This window comes from Larimichthys crocea, chromosome XII (assembly GCF_000972845.2).
Source record: "Larimichthys crocea isolate SSNF chromosome XII, L_crocea_2.0, whole genome shotgun sequence".
Classification (NCBI taxonomy): domain Eukaryota; kingdom Metazoa; phylum Chordata; class Actinopteri; family Sciaenidae; genus Larimichthys; species Larimichthys crocea.
The window spans coordinates 30,015,985-30,026,438 of NC_040022.1; the positions used below are offsets into that span (position 1 = coordinate 30,015,985).

The 10,454-nt window shown below is 42.7% G+C and overlaps 1 protein-coding gene across 1 annotated transcript; it reads left to right on the plus strand.

The window, feature by feature from the left end:
• Window positions 1-8,232: 8,232 nt before the first annotated feature.
• On the plus strand, window positions 8,233-9,909 carry LOC109141844 (tripartite motif-containing protein 16). The gene has a single exon (XM_027285465.1). It carries the CDS (start codon window positions 8,233-8,235, stop codon window positions 9,907-9,909), a length of 1,677 nt encoding a protein of 558 aa, XP_027141266.1.
• The last annotated feature ends 545 nt before the right edge of the window (window positions 9,910-10,454 follow it).

Consider the following 10,454-nt stretch of genomic DNA (forward strand, 5'->3'; position numbering starts at 1 on the left):
ACTCTGAAGGGTTGAGACCAAGTCAAGACCAAGACTCAGTCAAGACCAAGTCTCTGAGGGGTTAAGATCAAGTCAAGACCAAGACTCTTAGGGGTTAAGACTAAGTCAAGACCAAGACTCTGAGGGATTGGGACCAAGTCAAGACCAAGATTCTGAGGGATTAAGACTAAGTCAAGACCAAGACTTTGAGGGGTTAAGACTAAGTCAAGACTAAGACTTTGAGGGGTTGGGACCAAGTCAAGACCAAGACTCTGAGGGGTTACGACTAAGTCAAGACCAAGACTCTGAGGGATTAAGACTAAGTCAAGACCAAGACTTTGAGGGGTTAAGATCAAGTCAAGACAAAGACTCTGAGGGGTTTGAGCCCATTCATTCATATACTGCTGTGTGTTTCCTTCCGGACTCACAAAAATCTTGGACTCTTGGAAGAGTATTTAATTTTATTTGTTCCTTTACGACATGTTTTTTCCCTCCACATATTGCTGGTTGTTGCTGTCCATCTGGTGTTTGCCAGAAATACCAGATTGCCGGTCCAAGTCTGCCGCCTGGGAGTTTTAAAACGGGGGGAAATTATCCTGGAAGAACTTGAAAAACAACAAAGTTATTGCCATAAGTGTTTACCAAACTGCACACTTCGTGACACATTCATCAATGTGTTCTTAATAGCGTCTGCTCTGTCATTGTGCATTATTAGCTAGACAAATAGCTGAATTGGTTTTCTGTTGGACTCATGAGGAAACACCTGAGTTTTCTGTTCTTTCAGGCAACAATGAGTCATATGGGAGGTATTTTCTGTTGCCACTGAAATATAAACGTAATGCAGAATTCAGTGTTGTGTTGCCAGTGAGGGTTCGTCTCACGAGTTCAACCGGTCGACCGGGAGAACTAAGACGAAACTCAGCACAAAGAGATGACTGTAAAAATGTTGTAACTATCTTTGCACAACAAAGCTGAACCTATTACTACACGTAGCTTAAAACACACCATTAATCAAACCAAGCCTTTAGACTTGAACACTTAACAACAGATCTGCTGCTTCTCTTTACGTTAACAGTAACGTTAGCTGTCATTAGCTACCGTTAGCTCTGTTAGCCTCCATTAGCTCCTGTTAGCCTTTAGCTTTTAAGACTTTTTAAAAAACTTCTCTTTATATTAAGAGTAAGCTCCTGTTAGCTTCCATTAGCTCTCATTAGCTCTATTAGCTATCTCCCGTTAGCCTCCGTTAGCTCCTGTTAGCCTTTAGCTTTTAAACTTTTTAAAAAACTTCTCTTTATATTAACAGTAAGCTCCTGTTAGCTTCCATTAGCTCTGTTAGCTATCTCCCATTAGCCTCCGTTAGCTCCTGTTAGCCTTCAGACTTGCGCACCAGATCTGCTGCTTCTCTTTATGTTAACAGTAACGTTAGCTCCTGTTAGCCTTTAGCTTTTAGACTTTTTTAAATAATTATTTTTATATTAACAGTAAGCTCCTGTTAGCATCCATTAGCTCTCACTAGCTCTGTTAGGTATTTCCCGTTAGCCTCTGTTAGCTCCTGTTAGCTTCCATTAGCTCTCATTATCTCTATTAACTATCTCCTGTTAGCCTCCGTTAGCTCCTGTTAGCCTTCAAACTTGCGCACCAGATCTGCTGCTTCTCTTTACGTTAACAGTAACGTTAGCTGTCATTAGCTAACGTTAGCTCTGTTAGCTAGCTCCCGTTAACGCCTGTCAGCCTCCATTAGCTCCTGTTAGCCTTTAGCTTTTAAGACTTTTTAAAATACTTCTTTTTATATTTACAGTAAGCTCCTGTTAGCTTCCATTAGCTCTTACTAGCTCTGTTAGGTATTTCCCGTTAGCCTCTGTTAGCTCCTGTTAGCTTCCATTAGCTCTCATTAGCTCTTTTAGCTATCTCCCGTTAGCCTCTGTTAGCTCCTGTTAGCCTTCAAACTTGCGCACCAGATCTGCTGCTTCTCTTTACGTTAACAGTAACGTTAGCTGTCATTAGCTACCGTTAGCTCTGTTAGCTAGCTCCCGTTAGTGCCTGTCAGCCTCCATTAGCTCCTGTTAGCCTTTCGCTTTAAGACTTTTTAAAATACTCCTCTTTATATTAACAGTAAGCTCCTGTTAGCTTCCATTAGCTCTCACTAGCTCTGTTAGGTATTTCCCGTTAGCCTCTGTTAGCTCCTGTTAGCTTCCATTAGCTCTCATTAGCTCTTTTAGCTGTCTCCCGTTAGCCTCCGTTAGCTCCTGTTAGCCTTCAGACTTGCGCACCAGATCTGCTGCTTCTCTTTATGTTAACAGTAACGTTAGCTCCTGTTAGCCTTTAGCTTTTAGACTTTTTAAAATAATTATTTTTATATTAACAGTAAGCTCCTGTTAGCTTCCATTAGCTCTCACTAACTCTGTTAGGTATTTCCCGTTAGCCTCTGTTAGCTCCTGTTAGCTTCCATTAGCTTTATTAGCTATCTCCCATTAGCCTCCGTTAGCTCCTGTCAGCCTTCAAACTTGCGCACCAGATCTGCTGCTTCTCTTTATGTTAACAGTAACGTTAGCTGTCATTAGCTACCGTTAGCTCTGTTAGCTAGCTCCCGTTAGTGCCTGTCAGCCTCCATTAGCTCCTGTTAGCCTTTCGCTTTAAGACTTTTTAAAATACTCCTCTTTATATTAACAGTAAGCTCCTGTTAGCTTCCATTAGCTCTCACTAACTCTGTTAGGTATTTCCCGTTAGCCTCTGTTAGCTCCTGTTAGCTTCCATTAGCTTTATTAGCTATCTCCCGTTAGCCTCCGTTAGCTCCTGTTAGCTTCCATTAGCTCTCATTAGCTCTATTAACTATCTCCCGTTAGCCTCCGTTAGCTCCTGTTAGCCTTCAAACTTGCGCACCAGATCTGCTGCTTCTCTTTACGTTAACAGTAACGTTAGCTCCTGTTAGCCTTTAGCTTTTAGACTTTTTAAAATAATTATTTTTATATTAACAGTAAGCTCCTGTTAGCATCCATTAGCTCTCACTAGCTCTGTTAGGTATTTCCTGTTAGCTTCTGTTAGTTCCTGTTAGCTTCCATTGGCTCTCATTAGCTCTATTAGCTATTTCCCGTTAGCCTCCGTTAGCTCCTGTTAACCTTTAGCTTTTAGACTTTTTAAAATACTTCTCTTTATATTAACAGTAAGCTCCTGTTAGCTTCCATTAGCTCTCACTAGCTCTGTTAGGTATTTCCCGTTAGCCTCTGTTAGCTCCTGTTAGCTTCCATTAGCTCTATTAGCTATCTCCCGTTAGCCTCTGTTAGCTCCTGTTAGCCTTCAAACTGGCGCACCAGATCTGCTGCTTCTCTTTACGTTAACAGTAACGTTAGCTCCTGTTAGCCTTTAGCTTTTAGACTTTAAAATAATTATTTTTATATTAACAGTAAGCTCCTGTTAGCATTCATTAGCTCTTACTAGCTCTGTTAGGTATTTCCTGTTAGCTTCTGTTAGTTCCTGTTAGCTTCCATTAGCTCTCATTAGCTCTATTAGCTATCTCCCGTTAGCCTCCGTTAGCTCCTGTTAGCTCTCATTAGCTCTCATTAGCTATCTCCCGTTAGCCTCCGTTAGCTCCTGTTAGCCTTCAAACTTGCGCACCAGATCGGCTGCTTCTCTTTACGTTAACAGTAACGTTAGCTCCCGTTAGCTGCTCCCATCAAACACTCTTCTTGTTAATTCAGCATCAGTATAATCCATAAAGATAAACTGTGTTTGTGTACAACTCTCTGCCAGCGTTATTTCACTGGTTCATACGTGATATAAAGCAGCTGGCCTGTGCTAACGTGTAGACCGACACAAAGTGAAATCACAGCCGTGCTGATATTCAGTATAACCGCGCGCCCTCCTGTGTATTATTGCTTTATAACTGTCTGCTGTCTGTCACTGCTTCAGTTTCTAAAATATATGTTCCCTCTCGCTAATGCGGATCAACACAGGCGTGTGAAATATATTTGTAATTTTAAGGAAACATTTAAACGAACTCATCGACCGTCTGGCGATTTAGCAAACGAGTTCGACGGATTAAAAGAGAACTAAACCTTTAAAGGTTGACAAATCGACTTTGGTGGGACTTAAGCTTTGTTGCTTTAGTTTGCATGACGCTGCATTTTCTGGCTTTATTAAAGGGTCTTATAACTTTTACGAGCCTCTCGAGGGGGGTTAAACATTTGTCTCAGTCCACAGAGAAGCCTGTAATCTTCTCATTATTTAACTCCCCAAAGATTCGTTTGGATACTTCTGGAAGTATAATTCAGTATTCACATTCCTTGAATCATTTCCTGTTAGTACGTACTGAGTAAGGTTTGCTTTCCATGCAAACTGCCCCCGGGGCCTCAGACCGGGAGGGAGTCCCAGCTTCGCTGTGAGGTAATTGGTTTGTGCTCATATTATTAATTGTAACTTCCCGCTCTGAGGTTACGGTTGAAACACGTCAGCGAGGATATTTTAATAAAATGCAAAGCTCTATAGACGTTGATTAATTGTTTAGTAATATGGGAATATGCAGCACTGAAGCATAATATTAACTGACATAATAAAAACCTAATGGATCTTGAGGCCCTGTGTAAAAAAAAAACACACATTTTAAGACCTTTAATATTTTACCTAATATTTTGCTTATGGGGTTTATCGGGGGCCCTATTTTTTTTACCTCATGTACCCGTGGTGATTTATTGATTCAGGTGTATCCTGAGTCACGTTTTGTTTGAAACTTAACTTTAGAGAAAGTGAAGTTAAAACGTATGTTCATATTTTAATCCCATCTGTCTTCTCTCAGTATCTGGACCAACACTGACACAAAGTTTTTCAGGTATTTTAGAGTTTGTCGTTTCCCGATAAACCATAAAAACTTGCTAAGGTAGCCAACTGCTAATTAATTGCTGCTAACTGAATGAAAACCATTAGCAGGCAACAGAACCGGGCCCAACCTCTGAGACCAACTACCGTTTGCTCGGTTAGTCGTGTGTCTAGCCAAACCTGGGATGCCAGGAGCCAAACCTGGCCAGAAAACCACCTCAGTAGGCTTCTGTATTCGCTGCCAACTCTGGTTTTAGGGGTTGTATTTGGGTCGGTTCTGGCCGTATTCAATGAAACATAGATGCATCATTTGCTGCACTACTTTCAGTTTCATGGACTCTTTAAATGTCGTCTTTACTGTGAAACACCAACAGCTATCATCATTTTACTCTCTGGTCATAAAGACGCTTTTTAAACCTGTTTTCACACTTTCAGGCACATTAAATCCTTTTTTGTCTGACAACAGCATCGAATCACAGCCTTTTATTCTGAAAATCAGATTTACAAACACAATCAAAACGATTTAGTCGTGCTTTATGATAATAATAATAATGCAGAACACAATGAGTCAAAGTGTGAAGGTTCAGGATTCGAGGTGTCTGTTCTTCAGCGTCCTGTCAGACGAGAGAGAGGCGCTGACACGAGGCTGAGGTCTTAATTATCTCAGGACTTCTTAAGTCAACCTCTCACGCATGTCGCTGTTGGAGAAGATAAGGCAAATCCGTCTTTGTCTGCCTGCCTTCACCCGAGGGAGCTGTGTTTATCTCCTCGCTGCATCTCCACACAGAATCACTGCAGAGCGTGATTATCCTTTTCTCTTCTGCTCGGCAGTGAAGAAATGTTGTCGCTCTCTTTCTCCGCCAGAATACGAGCCGCTCACTTCACCGCTGATTAGCATTTGTGAAAGAAAAGAGAAATTTTCCATGTTCCTCCCACTGCAGAGCTTATTACTGAAGGACAGCGTTTCATCTGGAGCGTCACAGCACTTCAGAACAAAACGGGAATGTTCCACTAACTTAACACAACAAGCACACAGTAAGATGAAGCAGGGGGGGGGTTTCCTTCTTTCTCATCGCAGGTGTTAGGCGACATGGAGAGGCGAGGGAAGCCTGTTTCTGAAGCGTGAACGCCGGCAGGACGACGCGTCAGGCCTGCAGGGAAATCAAAAAGCTGAGCGGAGGTGGACGTGGGAGCTTAAGGCGATAGCTGGCTCGGGAAAACGCTGAGATTTGACAAGAAGGGACGTGTAGTTGTTGGAATAGCCGGAGTAATTGGAGCTCCTTAACAATGTGCTGAAAGAAGAAGGATGGTTACATGAGTCTCATTCACATCCACGTTCACTGCATTTAACATGATTTATAGAAGTATATCTGAGCATTCTGAGGAGTTTATGTCCAAAACAATTAAATAAAATAGGCTAATTAATCTTATACTACAAGTTTTTCTTACTATAAGTATATTTACATGGACTGAAACTCAATTTTAGGCTCACTGAACGCCTAAAAGTGAGCACAGGACGTCACATTTTATCGCATCGTATCAGTACATCTTTAATAATGGCGAAAAGGTGTCATCCAATCAAAATATGCTGTTTTTCTGGAGCTGAATCCTCTCGTTTATTAATTTTTAAACAATCATTATGTCATGTAAAAGTATTTTATCTCCAATGTTTGAGACTTTCATGCTTTCATATAAACTCAGCATAAAAAGCTTCTTAGTGCCCCAAAAAGTCAACATTTCGAGGCTGATCATTTATTTGTTGTGATTTGTTGCCCCCAGTTTCAGAGTGTAATCCCACTGTGGTAACTATGGACAGCTGTAATCGAGTATTTGTTCTGATTACGTCACTTCCTGTTCTGGAACGACACCGCTCCCCTGAAAACCTCCTTTTTTTTTTTCCGGTGGTCCAAAACGCCTGTAACTTTTAAAGAAAAGTCACAACCTGCGAGGCAACGTCATGTTTTCCTGTTCTCTAGTTGCACATAAGCGCATTTCCAAACTTATAGATGTCTTCAAGAGGGTTGGAGCGACTTTTAAGTTCATCATTTTGCTTGAGGACTCTTTGGGGATCTCGGATCATGGAGGTGCAATAACCAGCCGCCCTCCAGCTGCTGAAATATACACCTGCCAGTCAATGCTGGGAACAAAAAAAAGTCTGTTGGCTGCAGCTCGAGGCAGATTAGAACCAAAATCACCATATTCATAATTAAAGAGCTCAGAGGTTGTCATGAACAGGCCAAATGTTGCATGTGCACTTGACTCGTACATGCAGAAATCCCCCGTGAATAAAAAGCGACCCCGTGTCGCTCTGCTGCAGTAAAAGTTCTTGTAGCATATAGTAAATTTAAACCAAGGACACAGCCAGGGATTTATGGAAAGGCTGCGATTATATCACAGCTCTGTACGATGATAATAAGCCCCCACCAATTCATCACCACAGCCAGGAACCCTTACCTCAGCTAAAGTCTCCATTCATTTCTCCTCAATAGATACAGTCTCACATCCTTTTCTGATTCTTCCCCGTGATAAATGAAAACTTCCCCCGGCTCAGAAACAGTTTGCTTCTTCTCCGCGTGTCTTTTCAGAAACGACCGGGTTCATTCATTTGTGCCGCGGAGCTGACGTTTCTCATTCAGCGCGACACAAACAGCAAGCCACGCTGTTTGTATTCTCTTTTAAAGAATGTGATCTGAATGCACACACACACACACACACACACACACACACAGTGAAAGGTGAAGGCTGAACAATAGACTTAAAAATAACCAACTCTCAATTTTCCAATGACTGAGCATTTCCTTGCAGAACAATAGTCAAGACAAGATAATGTGTTGTCATCACGGCTCAGGAGGACAAAAAGGAGACACATTAACTCGATGTTTATGAGACACAACAGATTAACAAACCCACCTGTCAATCACAGTGTCCACGCTCTTAATCCTGCATAACTTCAAGCCTTAATATAATGTGAACAGGTGAGTTGCAGTTGTCATGAACGGGGATGATTGCCTTTATTAGTGGTTGTTGGGCTGATGATTGTCACTGACTGGAGGATTTACCTTTATTTCACCTTCAGATCAGCCGTGTTTTAGAAAAGTCTTCTGGTTTCTTTTGGACTCATTTCCAGGTGAAACTTTAACATGAACTATTTTCTTCACAGCGATCAAAGTGTATGAACTCTACAGATCATTTACAAGCTCCTCTTCCTGGAATGACTCAGCTCTTGATAAGCCCTCCCTCTTCTTCCTGCTCTCAAACACAGCCAGCTCCTCTCTGCTCATGTTTCCTTGTTCCCTCCCCCTCAGATCTACAGTTTGAAGATGGGTGGAACCAACATGTGCTGACGTGTCAGCTGACAGGCCGCATGTTGTTGAGATCAGAGCTCAAACTAGTTTCATTTCTGAGGAAGTCAAACTCAGACAGTCGTCGACGCGGAGAGGAGAAATGGCGCAGCAAGGAAATAAACTGGACCGGGAAACCTTCTCTTGTCCGATCTGTCTGGATCTACTGAAGGATCCGGTGACTATTCCCTGTGGACACAGCTACTGCATGAACTGTATTCAAAACTTCTGGGATGGAGAGGATGAGAAGAGAATCCACAGCTGCCCTCAGTGTAGGCAGACCTTCACACCGAGGCCTGTCCTGAAGAAAAACACCATGTTAGCAGCTTTAGTGGAGGAACTGAAGAAGACTGGACTCCAAGCTGCTCCTGCTGATCACTGCTATGCTGGACCTGAAGATGTGGCCTGTGATGTCTGCACTGGGAGAAAACTGAAAGCTCTGAAGTCCTGTCTGGTCTGTCTGGCCTCTTACTGTGAGAAACACCTCCAGCCTCATCATGATGTAGCTCCATTAAAGAAACACAAGCTGGTGGAGCCCTCCAAGAAGCTCCAGGAGAACATCTGCTCTCGTCATGATGAGGTGATGAAGATGTTCTGCCGTACTGATCAGCAGTGTATCTGTTATCTCTGCTCTGTGGATGAACATAAAGGCCACGACACAGTCTCAGCTGCAGCAGAAAGGACTGAGAGGCAGAGAGAGCTCGAGGTGAGTCGACTAAACATCCAGCAGAGAATCCAGGACAGAGAGAAAGATGTGAAGGAGCTCCAACAGGAGGTGGAGGCTATCAATGGCTCTGCTGATAAAGCAGTGGAGGACAGTGAGAAGATCTTCACTGAGCTGATCCGTCTCATGGAGAAAAGAAGGTCTGATGTGAAGCAGCAGGTCAGATCCCAGCAGGAAACTGAAGTGAGTCGAGTCAAAGATCTTCAGGAGAAGCTGGAGCAGGAGATCACTGAGCTGAAGAGGAAAGACGCTGAGCTGGAGAAGCTCTCACACACAGAGGACCACAACCAGTTTCTACACAACTACCCCTCACTGTCACGACTCAGCCAATCTACAGACTCATCCAGCATCAATATCCGTCCTCTGAGGGACTTTGAGGATGTGACAGCTGCTGTGTCAGAGCTCAGAGATAAACTACAGGACGTTCTGAGGGACCAACGGACAAACATCTCACTGACAGACACTGAAGTCCATGTTTCACTGTCAGGACCAGAACCAGAGCCCAAGACCAGAGCTGAGTTCTTAAAATATTCACGTGAACTCACACTGGATCCAAACACAGCAAACACACAGCTGTTATTATCTGAGGGGAACAGAAAAGTGACATTAATGAAACAACCTCAGTCTTATTCTAGTCACCCAGACAGATTCACTTATTGGGTTCAGGTCCTGAGTAGAGAGAGACTGACTGGACGTTGTTACTGGGAGGTGGAGAGGAGAGGAGATGGAGTTTATGTAGCAGTCACATACAAGAATATCAGCAGAGCAGGGAGCTCATATGAATGTTTATTTGGATTCAATGACAAATCTTGGAGGTTAAATTGTGACACAAACAGTTATAACTTTTTTTACAACAAAGTCAAAACTCCAGTCTCAGGTCCTCAGTCCTCCAGATTTGGAGTGTACCTGGATCACAGTGCAGGTATTCTGTCCTTCTACAGCGTCTCTGAAACCATGACTCTCCTCCACAGAGTCCAGACCACGTTCACTCAGCCTCTCTATGCTGGACTTTATATTTATTCTGGATCCTCTGCTGAGTTGTGTGAAGTGAAATAGACAGAAGTCATTGAAGGGTTAAATTCTGTGTTTCATGTCTTCAGCTTGTTTTGTTTCCATCATTGTTGCTGACAGCTGATTGTTGTGGCATTTCTTCACCTGTCAATCAAACACTGTGGGCGGTACTTTGCCCTCTTCTCATTGGTGGTTGTGTAAATGTTTGAGTTTCTTTAGGTGGCGCTCCTTCCTGTGTCTGTTTAGCCATGGAGGCTATCACTGCTCATGATGACTTTAGTTTGTATGATCAGAATCAATAAGGAGATGATTCATTCTTTTCTTGTACATATGTGAGATTCAATGAAGAAACAACATTTAGTTTGTGTCTCAGTCAATAAAGAGGATTTATTACACAGACTACAAGTCTTCATGTTTTCATTGAACATGTCTCTAAATGAACTCCCTGCATTCACCCATCTCAGCCTGCGTTGAAGTCTCTGTTGCACACTGACAGAAAAACTTCTAATATTCAGCTGGTTGACTCAGAGCCAGACAATCACACAAACTGTCATGGCGGAGATGTGGATGTTCAACATCTTCGTGCATCT